This window comes from Cynoglossus semilaevis, chromosome 18 (assembly GCF_000523025.1).
Source record: "Cynoglossus semilaevis isolate Cse_v1.0 chromosome 18, Cse_v1.0, whole genome shotgun sequence".
NCBI lineage: Eukaryota > Metazoa > Chordata > Actinopteri > Pleuronectiformes > Cynoglossidae > Cynoglossus > Cynoglossus semilaevis.
In genome coordinates this window covers 10,090,457-10,110,789 of record NC_024324.1, presented here as the reverse complement: position 1 = coordinate 10,110,789, position 20,333 = coordinate 10,090,457, and the positions used below count along the sequence as shown (strand labels likewise).

Sequence of the window (20,333 nt, the reverse complement as noted above, 5' to 3'; positions counted from 1 at the left end):
GGGGGGGGGGGGGGGGGAGTGTGGCTCTGCTTCGGAGGAACTTTGATGTAAATCTCTGAGGGGATGAAGAGAGCCAACATATCCATCATCACCATCGGCCTTTGTCGCCGCCTGACTTGGTTTGGGCCACTGAGGGGTGCAAAGAAGGAGAGGCAAAAGTAACTAGGAGAGGAGGAGGAGTAAGAAGGAATGGAAACCCCACTAACAGAAGAGGGGGTCAGAGTGGGAGATTCCCAGTACAGGATGATGCTGTGTTGATGTTTAGTTTGTAACCTCCTCCTTTCAACATGGAGCGATTAGGGTCCCCTGGATGACCTTCCCAAATTAGACCACCCCTTCCTTTATCTTCCTGTCATTTATGTCTAGTTAGTTCTGCCCTATGTGTGTGTGTATGGACACATAACCCTAACTTTTAAGCTGACCCACTTATGTAACCATTTTTGTCCATCAATAAATCCTATCACCACAGTCGATGAAGCATCTTTATTACTGCCATTGTGTGTAAAATAATTAATTTGATTATAGTGATATCAGTTATAAAGATCCGTCCATTCACCCGTCCATTCTCTGTATGTCAGAGGAAACAGAAGCCAAAGGCACGGAGTGAGGCTCCGGGTACAACATGCTGATCTCTGACAAAGTGTGAAAATAAAAATGTATTATAAAAGTAATAATAAAAGTATTTCACTTTCTGACTGACAGGTGACATATATCTGGTAAAACAGTGTCTTCCTGCAGACTGACTGACAACTGCTTAATCATTTTGTAACATAAAGAGAGACAAATGGCATATTACACAAAGATGAAGCAGGTTAAATGCCCTTCAGACAAATGAATTAGAATCCCTTTAAAATATCCAACAATACATTGAGCTTTAATTGTCAAGCAATTTTGTTCTTTCTTTTAACATGAGAGAACAAATCCATGTTCTCTCACTTTATATCACAGCGTGACATTAACCCATCCAGCATGTGCATCACCACACTGCCGTCCAGAGCCCAGCTGTCCGTTTGATTCAGTTTTATACCTGGTAGTAAATCAGTCCGTCCATACTTTATGTTTGATGCTAAGTAAAGAGAAAAGGATTAATGTTAAGTGATGTAATGGAAGTTGGCCTGGACAGGGAATAAGATCCAGATTTGTGACTCGTGTGAGAGACTCCAGTTGCATTCCCACGTCATTTCGCAGACCTGTATGTCCCGCTGACTAGCAGCCGCAGTGGACAGAACCTCATGAGTAACCTGCCACCGCTGTCGTCGCGCAGCACTGTAAAATGTCTGAGCTACGCTGAGGTTAGCGTTCTTTGTTTAGTGCTGACAGCAATATTCATTTTGCTCCAGACTATAGCAGTTGCATACACTTACGCATACTTTTGTATATGTGTGCAGATACCAGGAAAACAGAGAGGAGCAATATTTCATTATTTCTGGAGCCACTCCAAACTTTTTAAATGTTTCAACTGCCTCTGTCAGCAGACACAATCATTTAGTCAGTCACTGATTTTATTCCCATCATTTTATACTGATCATTTTTTCTCGGGTTGGACGACCCAGAGGTGGACAGGTGATGTCGGCACAGGCCTGCGTGCTCCATAACCACAGTGTGTGTCATGACCACAGGCCCGTGATGTGTCACAGCAATAGATTTAGAATATATATATAAGTGAGGAGGAGGAGGCGGTGGAGGAGGAGGTGGAGGCAGAGCTGATGGTTGTTGCTGGGTCCCTGACACCTGTCTCTGCTCTCCCACGCCCTTGGCTTCAAACCCTGTCTCACCATGAACACAAGTGTCACTATGACTGGTGTAAAAACAGTTGTGGACAAAATAGATAGCCCTCTTGAGGAGATGCGGTTTTATTCAAGACATTTACCAAGTGCTACATACAGACGGCAGAACGCAGCACCTTATTTAGGACATGTGCATTACTGATATTTTGCATACAGTAACAGAAATATTTCTATATTTGTAGACTCTTTTTGCTGGAGAGCAGGATGCATGTCTCCCAAGGTACCACCTACTGTTCTTTTGTAGTGAACCACTCCAGATCCCACAGACTTCAGGTCCTCTGTCTGGACCTTGACCTATAGTTTTGTATGAGATTAAAGTCTGGGATTTGTGTAGAATGTCTGGGGACATTTTTTCCACAGATCTGAAGCAGGCGGCAGGTTGTGTGTATTTAAGAAGGAAATACTACAGACACACTTTGTAACTGAATTCTTAGTCGTCTGGTAAAAAACTCTTTTTTGTCCCAGTCTGGATGCTGTGAAGAATCACTTTATTTTCATTAAATTTTCACCTCTGTCTCACACTGAGGACTATGTTCTTTCGGTTATAGTTCAGTCTCTTTCACTGTTGTCTAATCTAACCAAATTACACACTCCTAGAATGAATAGTCTTTGTTAGTTTTTGTACTTATGGAGATAATTATATTCTGTCGTGTGTGATTCTCAGTTCAGTTTTAGAATTCTTGGTAATACTACTTATTGTGATTATTTTTTCAAGAATACTTTTTGTGTCTTGTGATCATCAAGTCCTTGTTTTATTTTAAAATAAGAAATGTTTTTTTTTTTCCTATGATGCTTTCATCGGAGGCTTCAGCTTTAACTTCAGTGTTTGTAAAACAAAAAGTTCAGATCACAACACAGTTAAAAATATACTCGAAAAAATTGGTTAACTTTAAAACTATACCAGTTACTAGAGGGACAAAGTCAATTATGATAATTACTAAACAAATTATTATTAAGAATATTATTTTTGTAATTGCATATGGTGATGATAATATGAATAATAATAATAATAGTAAATACATAAAGTTTATTTCTGTCATTATACTATGTCAACTTTATTTAAAAAGAAACAAAAAGCAAAACATTTCATCTCGTCTTTGCTGCCTTCATCCTGTCCTTCATTACTTCTACTCCGCGCCGACTCTTCTCCTTTTGCCTGGTTCCCTCTTCCAGCTGACCGCAGAGAACGGAGCTTTCCGTGTCTACAAAGCGCTGGGAAAGCAGATGCAGATACCGCACGACTTCTTCTGGCTGTTCTGTACACTTTTCGGAGGAGGCTGTGATTCCCTGACATCACAGTGCTGATGGTGTGCACTTGTGCGCTGCGCCCCGCCTGCCCGTCGGAGCGCAGGAGCGCTGCCTGGACCCAACACACGCACCACAGGATGGGAGAGTAGACTGATGTTAGCGGCGGTGGAGAGACTCGATCTGCCCCTCAAAACTAGAGAAAACAGTTAAGAGCAGAACTAAACGGAGCAAATCAGGACTTGGCTTAGATCCGCCTACTTCATGGTCTTGTTTAGTGACTAGTAGGCGCGTGTTTAAAGTATCGCAGTAGAATGTTTACTTGATTGACGCTGCTCCGCGCTGTCATCACACTGATGGCAGGTTCTTAGCCGCTCGTGTTAATGTTTCTCCTGGAGTTGTGTAATTACTTCAGCCCGTTCATTTACTGCTCTTATCTGATTCCTAACAATGATCGCTGAAGGTCATGTTTCTGCGCGCCTCACTTCTTCAACTATTGTGCATCTTCTCTTCTGCAGCTGCGATTTGATTCACAGATAACTCTGATTTTGTTCCCGGAACCACACAGAGATGATACTCAGGCGTGGGTTCTGAAGCCGAAGGAGGTACTTTTAAAATTCTCTTTAAGCCAGGGCACTTCGGACTATGACTTGGCCTAAACTTTGCTCTGCGCCGCTGCTGAAGGTCCATTACACAGTGTCAGGTCTTATGTAGTTTTTAAAACGTGTCCGATCGGAGATGTTAGGAAGTCCGTCCAATAACGGCGGCATTAGAATGCTGACGCCCACGGCTCCAAACGACGACCGGGGGGTCGAGTTCGTGGCTCTCACTGCTGTCCACACGGAGAGGAGCGAGCCGTCCACCCCAGAGCGCGGACACCCGTCCAACCGCACCGGGCTGCTGGGCAACCCGCTCCCGGGGCCCCCGGGACCCCGGGGCAGCACCTCCGTGTCCAACAAACGCTACAGAAGGTTGCAAAACTCCATGTACAACGTGCTGGAGAGACCAAGAGGATGTGCGTTCATCTACCATGCCTTCATGTAAGTTTACTGCCGTCAACATCACCACAGTCATTATGCATAATACTGAAGGCAAACACTTCCAAATGTCTAATTAAGTTATTTAAATGAGTCAATGTTTCATTTAGACCTCCGTACTAATTTGGATCAGTTCACAGCAGCAGACATTTGATACATTTCCTGAAACCAGCAGAGTTTGCTTATGTTGCAATTAGCGCCATCCTGTGCCACACATCATGTCATCACCGGGTGTAGCCTTCAAAAACTCCTCACTTTGGTAAAAGGAACCTGGAATATTGAATTAAATGTAATATAAAGGATATCTGTATTTATATATATATATATATATATGTTTCTCTTAACCAAACCATCAAACTATGATCCATGTGTTGAAGTTGTATTTTAAAGGCCACATGTAAGTCGTTGACCCGACTTTTCTAAACGCAGTGTGTGAATTTCTGAGGGTAAAAAACTCACCAACTATACCCCCTGCCCCAAACCTGCGTCTCTGAGTAGAGCGACTTTGCCGCTGCCTCTGCACTTTCTAGAGTTCAGACAGGACTTTAAACCATCTCTGTCCCATACACTATATACTCTAATGTATACATCATGTAAACATTGGAAAAGCATGAGGTCACTGGTGCCTGCTCCCCTCTGGGAGACTGACAGACCAGGACATGAGAGGAACTGGGACATAAAATTCCAACTGTGCGTCGTTTTATTTACACGTATCAGTTTCAAAGTAAATCAAACTAATTTAGCCACAAATGCGTTGCGTGATAGGTCACTTAGTTCATGCTGACTTCTGCCTGACTGTGTTTCCATCTCTTTAAAGTGAAAGCTGGGACAGTTGTGCACCAGCAGCTGTCCTCCAGCAGTGGACAGAGTATTATGTGTGGAAGCTCCTCAGCCCGGCCTGTGCTTTCCATGTCGTTGTTTAGAATAGCACAGCTGTCCCCCTGCCAATGCCATCATATGTTTATAACTGAGGGAAATCCCACCTCAGGGACATGACTCTCATGTGTGTTCTTCATACACCAGCGGCTGCAGGGCAGCTAACATGAGCTTCAACCACTTTCACTTCTCCCATTTGGCTGTCTTCCCCCTTTTACATCCCATGGGACAACAGTCATGTCTTTGTCACACACATACACACAGAGGCCCACATTCAAACGCCTCCACACTGGATGTTTCTCATTAGGAGTCATGGCTTTGCCTGGTTGGTTGCTGGTGACATTACTGGATGGACGGCAGGTCTGCCACTTGGGGAGTGCCCAGGTCATGTTTCAGATGCCACGGCCTCACAGATGTAGCACGACTGACTTTGGAAGTGAGCTGCTGCTATGATGGCCTGTACAATCATCTCACCTTCTTTGATGTTTACACGCTGTACTAAAATGTACTGCACTTTGACTCGAAATATCTAGGGTGCACATATGCCCGACGGAGTACATAATTCCTACGAATCAGTATTACCCTGAGGTGTGTATATTTGTTTTCATTAATGGCATGTTGCGCGCCCACATTGCTGAAAGCTGCACCACGTGTGAGTCGAATTCATTGTGCAGTGAAGCTCCATTACAGCATCGTTGATCTATTGTAATTTAATTGAGCCGTGCACTGCCGTGTGCAGTGCTGTGTTAACTTCCTCGGTTCCTTTAATTAGTCCCAAATTGTAACTAGGGATGAAGGAACAGATGCAACGTTTCAAAGTGCTTCTCTTGCAGGTGTGTGTTGGAAAAGTGGTGAGGTAGCTCTTCAAAATAGTTTCTCTCTGTGGGCACCCACTTAGGTCCCACTACACTCCTCAACCCTCCTTATTGCTGTCACAGCTGGGCCCTCACAGAGACACACTTCTCTACTAAATAAAGTTTTTTTTTCCTCTGACCTTTGTCAGCTGTCTCCTTTGGATACAGTACTTCTTCAAACGCCAAACTGAAAGTTTAATGGCTCTTTGCTAAATCAGCAATCAGTGTTTCTCCCCTTTTCTCCTCTTTCCTCTGCTCTCCCGTCTTCTCCTGCCCTTGCCTCTTCTCTGCACTTGGAAACTTGGCACTATTGAGGTGAATAGAGTTAAAAGCTTGGTTTTCCATATTACCAGGAAAACAGGGTCAGCACTTGTTAAGAGACAAAAGAGTTCCCAGAAACCCTTCAACCATTAGGAATTCCTCTGCTTACCATCCTGGTTGGTTGCCTGGACACACCCGTGCTTCATGTATACACCCTAGGCTCTGGTTAAAATGATGCATGGACCAGTTGAAATGTTAACTACCTCTTGTCTCGTTACAGTCTCCTCAGCCGTAAAAGCTCGACCTCCTCATCACCCTTGGAACCCGTCTCTTTGTCTCGGCTGACGTAAATGTGAGCAGGAGAGTTGGTCTGCTGGTCAGAGATGGTTTTTACCAATATCATTATTATTAGTTTTCTACAATATTTGCCGCCATTACTCAGAAAATGAGCAGCTAGCCAGCTAAAGTGGGAAGAGGTAATTTTCGCCAATCTAAAAATTAGTCCTATAATTATGTCCTTTGCCTTGTTGGATAATCATTAATAGATAGAAATTTGAGCTCTTCAACCCACACTGTCTTTCTGTATTTAAGAAATCTTTCCATCTTAAAACAGCAGATGACTGACAGCAGTAAGAAGAATTGGTTTCAGTGTTTCCCTTCACCTTTAACCCCTCCTCCCTTTTCTCCATAGTCAGTCATACATATACATGATCATATGTGGTCGGCTGGTGTGCCTTCAGCAATCTGTCTTAGGAGGTGTCGTAAGGCCATGGAGCCACGTGGGCCACAGGCAGGTGCATAGAACACAGTGCCAAATATCACCAACAACCGTATGGCGTGAGGTTCCCTGGCTTTGACTGTCATTGGTCCATGTGAACCTCTGCTTCAGTGTAGCGTTCCTCTTGATCACTGCCTCAATGTACAGTAACAGTGCATGAGCAGAAGAAAGTCAAGATGGTGCACTGAGCAGTCGCATAGATTGATTAGTTCTAAAGAGGGTGAAAATATACCGTTCATATATTATTTATGTCTCATAGAGGTGGAGCAGAGATGTAAGGCAAAATTATATGTGGACTATGTAGAGCTTTCAGACTGCAGGTAGAATTAGAGCACCATCAGTGAAACCATGCTGCATCCTCTGTTTAAAAGTAGTTGGTAATAGTGAGCTCTGTGTTAATGAAAGGCAAATGGAGAAAGAAGTAAAGATCATGTAGCTATGTCTCTCCACAGCCTCTGTATACATGAGACGGAGCTAACGTTGATTTATACATCATGAATGGATTGATCTGTCCTGATGAGCTTTTATCGTTCCATAAAAACAGGGCCAGGATTTGTTTTTTTAAGTGACTGTAGATCTGCCGAAGCTGCGAAACTTACAGTGTGACGTTGTTCGTCATATGATATCATCAGTGGTGGATTTAGCAATTTAAGGGGCCGAAGGCAAACATACCAAGGCAAGGGGCCCCTCTGTGTCTCTGTGAGGTTTGATTGTCATTCAGTGGCTTTTACTTCCTCGGATCAGAAGCAGACATCTAGACAGTTGATTGCATCCTTCCTCGCCTTGCAGCGTTTTGAATTAAATGCTAGTTGGTTGGATTTATTTTATTTTTCAAGAGTAAGGAAATAACATTCTCGGGTCCCTGTTGTTCTCTTTTCAGGATCCCAAAGTTAGTACCAGGATGGACCACCACGGGATGTGATGGTCCATCCTCCCGTCCTTCCAGAATATTACAAACACTTGCCACTGAGTGAGGCGCTGACAGAAGAATGATATTGAGTTTCACCATGAAAAGTGTAGGATCCATAACAGAAACTAAAACTCATGATATCTCAGCCGCGACTGCATTGATACTGATAATTCCGTTTTATATCAATCTCCTGTACAGTAAGTCGCTCCACCTCGTGCAACAGCAACACACTCTAAATCACTGTTTCCTCTTCATGATGTCTTAACTGCCTAACTGCTATTCCAGTGTTAACTTTAACTGCTGCAATAATTGAATGCATCAGTGCATCATCTCAGTGCTTGCAAATCTTTTGCAGCTTTTATTGATGCATTATTTATACCTTTAAAGAAATCGGACATGGTCTAAATGCCCAGGATTTGCCGAGCGTTTCCACACTGGTTAAATGTTTTCCCAGGCAAAGCCTTCCATTTTTGTTGCGTGCTTGAACCTTCTCATCCTAACCTTTAATGGCACAAGAATCACTGATGGTGTCTGTTTGTGAAAGCTTGAGCCTAAAGCTGCCTTATTTATAGATGTGAAGTGAGATACCCACAACAGACCTCGTGGCCTAATGTTCTCCATAACCTCTCCACTGACAGTTTGCTGAAAGAGCCTTTGAAATATCCATACAGTTATGGTTAATTGATCTTCACACAACCTTTTGTGATGTACACAAAATGCGTCTTCCGTCTTTTCATTAAAGTTGAATTGCCTTTCTGACATTATTAAAGTCATTTAGCCCAAGCAGCTGGTTGATTGAATGTGCTCCTGCTGTCTACTCTTGCAAGTTGAGCATGCTAATCTACTGAAAACAGGAAACAGAATGGTCTGCTGTTCTATGATTTTTTTTTTTTAATTTTTACCTACACAACACAAATCCCCTTTTATATTTTCTCAAAAGCACTGCTGTGTTCTGTCAGGGACTCTTCCTTGAATGAATGCTCAGCGCAACGTCAGAGAATATCGACAGGCATTTTGTTAGGTTGTTTGCTGCTTTTTAGTTAGCACATGAATGCTGTTTTATTGATGACTAAGTAACAGAGACCGTAGGATGGTGTTCAGAGGGAAGAGGTGAGAATGCTATAAAGTGGTGAGAGTTTTAACCAGCTCACTACTGCAGATTGGACGCTTGTTCATTTACCGCTGCCGTTTCCTTTTATCTGTTCACCTCAGCAGGTTGTGTAAATTCTGCTCCATTAAGAATCCTTTACGGCCCAAATGCCTCAACGTTTCCTTCTGCCCTCACCCTCCTCCATCATTTCCTCTTTCTTCTTCTTCCTCCTCAGTGCAAATATCACTGCTGTACTACCGTCTAGTTGACTTTCCCATCCACACTGGCTCTTTAGTTCTTCCTCTTCCGTTTAATCCCGAATGGCTGCAATTTTGTTTATTATTTCAAAGTAACAATAATACAGACACAAGATGAATGTTTTAACATATTTTGAATTATTAATAAGGGAATTATAACAGATATATTGAACATAATTTCTGGGGAGTGAATACACATTTGTCACTTCATGTCAGCAGTGGTGAAAAGTAAAGTGGACGTTTAAATTTTTTTGAGGAAACTTTTCATTTAGATAACTGTGACCTGTAATATCTTAAGACCAACCTGATTGGACGATGCCTCGTGATTTAAAAAGACTAAAATTTTAAATGCAGAAAAATAATAATAACAGCAAAAAAACACAGTTCATTCCTAATACAATGTCTCTTAAATTGAAAGTATCCACTAACCTATAAGAGACATGTCTGTCTGTGTGTGTATTTTTTTACATTGATGTTTTTTGCAGACTGTCCCTTGTGATTTCCATCGTCTTTAAAGGTAATTAACACCTCACAACATAATCCCTTTTAAATTAGGAGACTTTAATGAACATGTGTAAAATGTACAATAATATTTCACATGTCTAAACACCAACCTTCTTTTTTACATTAATATAACATTACCTGGGGGTATGCTCATTGTTCAGATCCCTATTTCATGGTGTTATAAGTGCATTTAAGCGCTGTGATAAAATGCATTATTTCTGTGGCATTTTCAGTCATGACTTATTGACTCAGGGAACTTTTGTGTCCTGAGGCTGGATCATTAAGAAACAAACAAACAAAAAAAACAGCACTCTTATTCAAATTTCCTTCTACTCTGACATTTAGGAAAATCTTTAATTTACCTGTTTACACTGGGTTCATGATCCTCTGTGCTGACCAGATATTTTTCACCCTTTCAAGAATCACACACCTCTTACACCTGGCTTGTATGTGCCACAGGTGGCCTGCGGACCGTGTGGCATGTGTCCTACATGTTCATGATGGCCTGTGATATTCTCAAGCAGCTGCACTAACCTCCTCACCTGCCTCACCCTCCTTTTATTTTCCACACGAAGCAATGCCGCCTTGGAATGGCATCACAAGAAGGGCAAACAGACAGAGGCAGCACTGTTGTGGCTTTGGATGAATTATAATAAGGATAATGTGATACTTTATAGATTTCTATAGAAGTTTTCTATTTTGGCTTGTCCTCTAGTACAACAGCGGCTCAGTGAGCTGATGGGTATCTCGTGTCTTCATCAAGGACATCTAAGTGAGGCAAAAGTGTGCTGACCAGGAGGTAAAGGTGGTGTTTAAAAAGATAAAACAAGGGCCAAAGGCCAAAGATAAAGTGTCTTTTTTTTTTCAGGCATTCATCTCATTATCGTCCTTCAGTGTAGACGTAACAGGACATGTGATGTGGCACGGGGGTGGCGCAGGGGAGGAGCAGCAGTGTGTTGGAAACAGGGGAGAGTCGAGGTTAGCTGCTGTATTAATTTCTCCTTTCGGAGCGAAAATGTGTCTCCCTAGAGGGGGACTGTCTGTCCTGGGATGGCTGACCAGGAATCAGGTCCCCCCCCCCACCCGGTATCTAGCACTGCTCATTGTCCTCACTTTCACCCAGGAACAGGACACACACAGGCACATACACACAGTCATATACACTACACTACACTACAGATGTATAGTAAATGGACAGCGCACAACATGTGAAAATGCTGAGCAGCAATACTCACACGCAGACACACTCTAACCCGTGTTTGGAATCTGCTTCATTTACCTGAAGGACAGTAGACACTTATTCGGCAGCAAGCTGTGTTTACGTAATGTTGTTGTTGCCAAAGCAGAACTGAGAAATGTGACATCTGGCTCGAAGAGGTCCTAGGGAAATCCAAGAGTTTACTAGTCAGGACCCCCTAAACACTCCAGATCTGTGTTCACACTGGAAGAGCAGGCAGCTGACTCCTTTGACTTTATATGTTATTATTACATCTCTCTCTCTGTATCTGCAATATATGGGAGAGGTGAGTTCTGCAATGGTGGCAAATCTGCTAAAGTAGACATACTACAGGAGCCGCCGAAGCCAACGAATTATTGCACCATTTCCTTGTAGCAGTCACTCATTTAAACAAAACGCTGTCGATGGAAGACGCATTAATTATCTCAGATTTCTGCTGGTGTGTCCGTCTGTGGCAAAAATCGAAAAAAAAAACAAAAAAAACCCTGAAGGACACATTTTATGCAAGATTTAATTGTACTTTCCCACGTCTTGTCTGCATTAATAACATCACATTGTTTCGCGCTGCGAACCTTCCACCATTTAGCTTTTACCCGTACCAGTATCGTGTCTGATACTTCATTCAAATACTTATACTTCATGCTAATCCAGTGACCTGATATTCCGTTTTTATTAGATTAAATCACTGACCTTTGTGTGTACTGGTATTCTGTGTAAAAACTATTGAACTGTCTTCTTGTAACATGCTGTGGAGGAACCATGCTTGATGAACAGACTGAGATCGATCTGTCATGCTTGTTCAGTGACAGGAAGTACCAGGACTTTCGCAGGCGGGCAGCTGCCTGTTCATGGAGGTGTTCAGTGTGAGTTTTGAGTGTTGAAGAGTGCTTAGAAAGCGCGGTCTGTGCATCGCCACTTTCTGCAAAGACCATAACGCAGCCAGAAAATAAATCAATAGCTTCAGCTATTCCATTATCTCTCAGCAGCACACTTTAAGCCTGACCCTGACGGGTGACCGCGAGTGAACATGCCCACGATCAGCAGTTACTGTGTTGTGAAAACTAAGTCTGTAGTTACTTGCTAATGTGAAATCTTGAATTAAATTATTTACAAATAAATACCTTTTTTCATATACTAAATAGAAATGAAAATGGAGACATGAGTATAATAGTCACAGGCAACGTGACACTCAGAAGCAATAACTCGGCTGAAGTAACAGTATCATCAATATAAGGTGAAGTAGCATAAACCAAAAAATGTCTTTTCTTGTCACCAGTTAAACAGTAATTAAAGGCAGTAACTAAAGGCTAGGACAGAACAAGATGATCAATGAGGTGGAAAAAATGAAAATATTTTCCTTGCCCTTAACTAAGCATTTAAATTAGGTACAAAGCACAAAGGTTTCATTTTGATTGACTTTAAAGAGGTGTACCTCTATCTGTAAGTGAAGTTTCCTATTTGTTTAAAAAATCAATTTAGTATTATACACATTATTTATTTACTGCCATATATAAATGTCAAAGTCCAACATGATGTCATTAATTTCTTTATAACCATTTTATGAACAGAATAATAAAGCACGTTTGTGAAAAGCACTTAGAAATACCATGACAATTGAATGATATTCACTGTATACTTTTGTCAATTGTGATATAGGATGGAGAGTTATATACTGTATTGCAATTTGAAATTTAATATTTTGGTGTGTGGAGTGACAGATTATATATGGAGCACATAATGCTGTATAGGTGGGCCAGTTTCATTAATGTGTTCAGCTTCTGTGCAGTAAATCTCTGTGGATCTCTGGCTGTTTTTTTTTTCTTTTTGGTATTAGATTTATTTCTGTCCCCTTTTGCAATTTGAATCCTATCAAACACGAGCACTGAAGATATAGTTTTCAGGATGAGGATGCTGCATGACTGTGCAAGCCTTCTGGGTGTGCATGTTTGAAACAACACAGAAACACACACGCACACACACACATGCTCTCAACCCACTAGAATAATCTTAGACCTTTCAGTATGTAGTAGGGACTTTCTTTTGTTATATTTCTCTAATCTTCCCCAGACCGTCTCTGTCTCTCCATCCCGGGATAGCCCAGGTTAGGTGTCTCTGTGTCTCTGCTGTTGTCTCTGCCTGGCTGCAGCCTCATGTGCAGCCTAGCTTAAGTGTTGTTAAGATAATTTTAATTTATAACTGCCGTCACTATAAACATGTGAGGAAGCAGCGCCATGGAGACGCAGCTCAAACAAAATCACAATGTAGGACAGTATTTATAAGGCCTGCCTTGGCTGCACAAAGCGCTTTGCACTGTACATATATACTATGGTTGTGTGTTTGTGTGTGAGTGTGTGTTTCTTTTATGTGGCTGAGTGTGCACAGTCGGATATGCTCGATTGGCATGTGCACATTTGACAAATGTAGATGCATTCATGCATGTTCAGGTTTATGGAGATAGTATATGCACGTGTGTGTGTGTGTGTGTGTCTATATATATGTACATAAATGCTTGGTCAATGGTGGACTGGGCAGAACATAAACAATAATCAAATGCTAACGATGCAGCCATAATTATAAAGGCTGCTTGCTGCACTTGTGAGATAGTTTTTCCTCCATTCAGCTCTCTCCTCCTCTTCAAAATATAAAATACATTTTTTGCTTTTGTTTTGCATTTCACTACACTGTCATTACTTTAACTTCTGCGTAGGTGAAACTTTCTGATTTGCTCATTGTGATGTGTAATCTCTATAGCTGTACCGGAAATAACTTTTTTCCCCCTGCTCATGATAGTCATCTAAACTGTATAGTGTATTTGCATATATTTTCATATGTTTTATCTACACGTTAACTCATTCGTTAGGTATACTGTTTGAAGATAAAAGGCATGTAATGCAGTTCTGAGAAGGAACCTGTCATATTGTTTGAGGCAGAGTATGGGAAGTCAGTGCAAGTCAAGTGTGAGCACAGTAAGACAGTGCGCAGTTTGACTGACTGATGGGTTCATGCCAGGACAATGACAGAGAATGTTTGCAGCCATGATAGGCCAAGTGATGGGTGTAATCAGGCAGAACACTTTGTGGATCATGTGTTGTAGATGACGTTCAAAGATGCATTAAAGGTGGGGAACAAGTGGAACTCAGCTTAGAGAAACTAAATGTCAGAGCAAGACATTCAAACCAACACACGCTAAAGTAAGGTGCTGGAGGAGGAAGGAAAGAGTTATGGTTCTGAGGAAAGCTAGAGAGCAGTTACATTAAACAAAAACTTATATATATGAGGTTGTCCTGGTACTGTATTTTAGCTCTTGAAGTGCTCAATGATCAACATCCTCCTGAGCTACAATCCCACTTGACTCTGCATGTGTTGCTGCTTTGTACTGTTGCTTAGGCTTCACACCACAATAATTCCCTCATTTACAGTACAGCCCTGACATAATGAAGTGTTATTGGTGTCCAAACATGTTTTGCTGTAGAAACTGGAGGAAAGTATTAAAATATAATGGATTATGTATTGGTCGAGTTTGAGATACAAACAAACACAACAAAACATAAACCTGTCACATTAAACTGTCTCATTTTTGTGTGTTATGATGTCATGCTGAAGTCCAGCTTGACTTTTTCTCTTTGCTGATGTTGCTGTACACACTTACAAACACACAGTAAATCTGTGTGTTTGTAAGTGTCAGTGGACCCTCTTCTCTCCTCTTGGCCTGGAGATTAAAGCAATGTCATCAAGTGTGTGATGAGACCTCACAGACTTCACCTCATCTTTTTCCATTCTGGATCTCTTCTTCTTCACCTCCTCTTCCTCACTGTCCCATCATCCGTCCGGTTCATTACTCAGACACTTGATCCTCTCTCTTGTCCACAGTTTTCCCATATCTATCTGACTGGGTCATTTTATTTATTTTTGTTTACACCACACATATTTTCAGTACATACTCATCAGTGAGGATCACCTGTGATGTTGGAATACCATCCCCTGTCTAACATGTGGTTTGCACAAAATTACATTCTAAATTTAAATTTACATTATATATGTAAAAATCAAATTAAATTATGCTCATTGTACAAGTCAGGAGCCAGAAAACACGATTCCTCATTTCGTCCAGTAATTGTGGAAGTGAGTAGTGAGCTGCATTTGAAACTTTTTTTTGTGGAAGTCATTAAAATACACATCCTTCTAATGACACGTGATTTGGCATGTCCCACCTTTACATAAGACAATATTAGACAACATTTTATACACTCGGTTCAAGCTTCTTCTTTTTTTTTTTTTTTTTTTTCAAAACAAACCATGGTCCAAACTATGTAACCTTAGAGAGAGTGGGATGAGAGACAGGCAGGGACAGCGACAGGAGAGAATAGCATCAAGAGGAAGCAGATCAGAGAGCAGGAGGAAGGGTGATGTTTAGTAGAGGGATGAATAATTCAGAGGAATATTATCTCTCTGCTCTCATCAGCCAGTGCCTTCCCTGGCCTGTTACCTAATTGGCTGTAATGAGTTAAAGAGGGGAGCTGGAGTGGCAGATAGGTCTACAAGTGGTCCACTTTTGTCCTGGCCCAACTTCACATTCACTGAAAAGAGGAGAAGGAGGAAGTGACGGGAGGTGTGCAGTACAGGGAGGAGGAGTGTTGGGATCATGTCCAGGAAGAGGCATTCTGAGGAGAAAAGAAGGACAGAATGTGACGTGACTTTAGGAAACGGTTGTTGGAGGTGAAACGTAAAGGTTCCATTCATGGCTCTCATGAACAGTCTGTCCAGATTCTGATTACTGCAAAGCAAACATTGATGTCTGTGGGCGCTCACATTGAGGAGGGACCGGTGTTTAGACAGCGTAAATATAGCAGAGAGTGCAAACTGAATGGATGCTCTTTATCCTGATTCATGTTTTTGTTAGTCCGCAGGGGGATGTGTGTCAGATGGAAAAAATAACACTGGGCTGTAGACGTACGAGGCATTTGTGGCCGAAACTCAAGCAAACAAGAAGTGAAATGCAGGCTTTAAGAAACTTCCTCTGCTGTACTGAGTCAGTGAATGAGGGTCAACGGTTACTGCAGAGAGTTGAACAGCTCAACTTTACTGCTTCTGCATATGGTATAAACTGGTAACAGCGTCGACTCTATTAACAGCTGAGATAAGGATAGCAGGCAGATATTTAGCCTCGACTTTATGTTTACCGACACAACTGCTGCATATCTGTCCTGTATCTGCTGAGGGGCCGCCATCAAAGACAGAAGCCCAATCCCTGGGTCAGGAGGTTGATGCCATGGCAATGAGACTCCCCACTTAATACAACTTCAGAACTGCACCGCCTTGTAGTAGCTGTTCACATTTAGAGTATTAATGCATATCTGTGCACAAAGATTAGTGCAATATTCTTGAATTTTTCAACTAAAACTAATGCTTCTGGTTGGGTTCATCAGTACAGTGTTGTTAACTTGACCTGTCATCCGGGTTGTCCTAATAGAGGCCTTTATACTATAGTATAAGTTATTTACTGCCAGGATTTTTGTGATAAATTGACCTGATTTGCCCTGAAAAACTTTGTCTTAGTAACTTGTACAGTCTTTTACAGAGCAGTAATATTACATTCAAATCTAAAAGATTTTGTTTTTTCGAAGAATGTATTTTTAAATCACCTAAATCTTTGCTCTTATTAAAACTGTGACTGTTATGTCACACATCAAGTGCTCTCCAGGATCTGCTGACCACCAGGGTTGTGTGTATGTGTGCGTGTGTGTGTGTGAGACTGTGGCTTACTGTACATTCTCACACTCCTCAGACCTCTGGGCCAATCCTATTACCCCGAGTTCAAATGTTACAGTCACTGCTTTATTTTGTTGTTTCTCAATCCTGCAGAGCTGCCCCCGACCCGCGGTAATCCATCACTGGAGATCCCCGCTGCCACGGTAACAAGATTAGACCTGTCACAGAGTAATGATGATTGGGCTAAATTTCAGATGTAGCTCCCTCATGTGCTGTTCATGTGTTCACACAGAGTCACATGCTGGTGACCTGACTTGCAGTAACGTGTCATCTGTTCTGAAGTTTCAGCCTCCCTGGCTGTAACACACTCTTCACTATTGTTAGAAAAGCACGGACGCTCATGAGCTTTTTCTGCTTTTCTATCATAACAATTAATGCTGGTCCTTCAACCAAGAGACTGGCATTATGCAGGCACAAGGGGGTTTGAAGTGCCAGCTGATACACCTACTAACAGCTTTGCAGACTCCGTGATAATAGGTTCGCTGCGGCTAAATGTCAGCGCTCTTTCAGCACTTTGCCTTCACCCAGTCTATAGGCAGCGCTGAGAGACAATGGGGTACTTCCTCCTCCATAGGTGTGTGCTTGGCTTTGGTGTGAGGCTCCTTAATGTGTTTGTGTGTGTGTGTGTGTGTGTGTGTGTGTGGCGTTGTTTATATCTAATTATGAACCAATTTAGTGTTCCACAGATAAGGCACAGGTTTTAGCGGACGATATTTAGTCTATAAATCATACCTGATCTGATTTGCTTTGTCTTTTTTCAATAACCATATACATTTCCAGAATTTAATTAATTTAAGGCATAATTTAATCACCCTGATGATGTATAAAAACACACTCATCTGTTATTTTCACTGGGTGAAAGCATCAGCAATCACCAGGAAGCCTTGTTCAGTTGATAGTAACCCAGATCAAGGTCACTTACAATTACTCTCTCTGTCCTGCCCAACTATTTTGTTCTCCGTGGTCTGTGCTCTCATTCAGTTCAATTTACTGGCCACCACAAATATTTATTCACTCTATAACCAACGGCACCACATATTAATCCAGAGTCAATGAAGGCTATGGGAAAACAAATAAAACACAATTTATCTATTTTGCACTTCACATTTTCTTTATACTTGTGGACTAATGCAGTCCAGAGTTTGGAAAAGATTCTCAAATGCAAAACCACATTCAGGGCCAGACGGAGCACGGATGAAGTCAAGGTCACATCCACTGTATTTTGATGAATGACTTTTATGGCACCACTAGTTATTAAAGCACCACTAGTTATTAAAGCACCACTAGTTAATAATTGCTTGAAGAAACCAGTCAAAACAAAGCTCCTCATAATCCTGCATGTGACCCACTGTTCCAAGGTCCGTTCTTACAGTCGGGGCGGACCTGGTCTGTTCACCAAATGCATTCTGGGATAGGCCCTAGATCTCATTAACCTCAGTGATAAGGGCTGTTATCATCATAGTTTTTTCCAATTATTATTATTTGTTTTTCTTGTTGTGTTTTAAAGTGTGTGAGTCTCAGTTTCTTAGAAATAATGTTTTTTTGATAGTTATCTCGGTTTAAAATATATATCTGTAACTTTATGGTACAAAACAACTACGTATGATATTTTTACAGCGTAATAAGAAAACTATTTTCCCCTCCCTCTTGTGGTCTCATTACTGCAGCATAATTACATTTGGAATAATGCCTCAGAACTGTAAACTGCCGAAAACATTTTGACCCAACGGAATATTGTCATTAGAAGTGTCGCATGGAATTTAAGTACATCTCCCTGCATAACTGAGACTTTGTATCTGCAAAAAAGGTCCCCAAGAAGTTGCTGTGTTAATGCTTACTTACTGGAATGTTCGCTCCAAAAATACTACTAGTTTAAAAATACTAAAAGACCTCAGGCCGTTTCTGACTGCGTCTAGCCGTAAATTAATCAAAAGCTTCACACAAAGGACTTGGTTATGTGATGCCTTTTAGGTCTGAACTGAACCAGACCAGATGTAACGGTCTGGATTTAACGTTTAGGTAAGATTATTTTGAAAATCAACAAATTATGTTTTTTTGGTCACACAGGAATGACAACAGAAAACAAATTACAACAGACAAACTGAACCAGTCAAAACAGACAGTAAGTTGTACTTTCACCTCATAAGGTGCTCACCATATCATCTCAAGTACAATGGAACATGAAAACTCCTCATACCTATGGTTTGTATTTAAAACATGTCCTAACACGTCCTTCTAATGTCCTCTTTTTAACGTATCCTTTTGTATGTTTACACAAATTGAACAATGCCACTGCAGTGTGTGCCATTACACAGCAATTTTCCAAAAGCGAAAGAAGCCAAGGGAATCACAGCAACAATGGCAAGTGAACGAAATGTTCTGCTTGGGCTCTACGTACAAGTTGCTGTCCTTCTTCTTTGTCTTGTGGTGTTGCCTCCAGCCACGTCATCAATATGCCTTATACGCTGTATAACATTCAGGCTGGACCGTTTGCACAGAGGTGACCGTCATGGCTCTCCTCTTCTGTTACTACAACTGAAGTCAAGGGTGCAGACGATAAAACTTTTTCTCACCATTCCACAATTGGACTATTTACTTAGAATGATAAGGCAGTGCAGACATTTCTGGAGAAGTGTCCAAGCTGATGTGTCCAGCGATGTGTCCAAAAACTACTTATACACTGTGTAACATTTCATTTAAACAAACAAACAAAAAAAGTTTTTGTTGCAGAAGACGTTTAATGGTATTTTGGAGTATTTGGGGATCATTGTATTTGCCAACAGCCTGTGCAAGTAGTTCACTGTTTTGTGTACTACAGACAGTAGACTACTGACAGTGCAGCTGGTCCCTGCTTTCCTTTTACAGCTAGGCTTAGTCTGTTCGTGGTTATGTCTAGGGTTAAAGATAAGGTTCAAATGAAAAGTGCGTTTGTTTTGAAGATGAGTACTCCGGATGTGAGCTGCTGTCGAACTGCCATCCTGTCTGATATGCAAAATCTGTGAGTGTGTGTGTGTGTGTGTGTGATTTGCCGTGCAGCAGATGTGTGCCTGTGATGGAGTGTGTGTGACACTGCTGTGCTGTGAAAGGCTGTGTATACATACATTTGTTCACACTGGCAGTTTGCACCACACATGATGTAAACTGCCAGGTTTGCACCTTTTTGTTTTTTACTGTGACCAGCGTTCATTATACAACTGTTACTCACAGTTATGTAAATAATTGATCTAGTCACATTATTTTCCTGAAGGTTGTGGCATCACAGGAAAACAAACACAATCCTCTTGTTTTAGTTTAACACTACAATGTCAGCTCCCCCTTCCTCTGAGCCCCCCCCCCTTCCGCTCTCTGTTCCTGGGCATTACTAGAAGCTCTGAGTTGCTCAGTCAGCTTTTTTCCCTGTGAAAAAGCACTTTTCAGCCCTTATTTGTTTGTGTCCCGTTGTATCTCTTGTTCCTTTTTTGAAAAGTTTTCTGTCCCAGAAGGAGGAAGAGTGTGTGACTAACTGTCCCTGAGACTGGCCTGTTTGAGCTGTGCTGTGTGTGCTGCGCTCTGCAAGCTACCTGCACACATTTTGTCTGCAGTCGCTATTTAAAGAGAGGGAAACACTATTAATATCCTTCTCCTGTTTCCACCTTTCTCACTTTCTCCCCTCGTTCCATTCTCTCTCTCAGCTGACAAGACTCCGGTTCCTCTTTCTCACCCTCTGCCGCCTCACCTTTTGGAAAAGG

General features: G+C 41.6%; 1 protein-coding gene across 5 annotated transcripts in view; it reads left to right on the top strand.

Moving 5' to 3' along the window:
• Nucleotides 1-20,333, top strand: part of kcnq4 (potassium voltage-gated channel subfamily Q member 4) — a 44,556-nt gene that overhangs the window by 3,608 nt on the left and 20,615 nt on the right. For 2 of the 5 annotated variants that reach the window (XM_008331642.3, XM_008331639.3), the window contains exon 3: nt 2,961-4,072. The exons of 1 other annotated variant lie outside the window; for it this stretch is intronic. In XM_008331642.3, coding sequence (XP_008329864.1) covers nt 3,771-4,072 — 302 coding nt within the window. In that variant the 5' untranslated portion in view covers nt 2,961-3,770. Of the gene's footprint in view, nt 1-2,822; nt 4,073-20,333 lie in introns of those variants that run through there. 2 more of the 5 variants (XM_025065280.1, XM_025065281.1) reach the window with 2 other exon arrangements.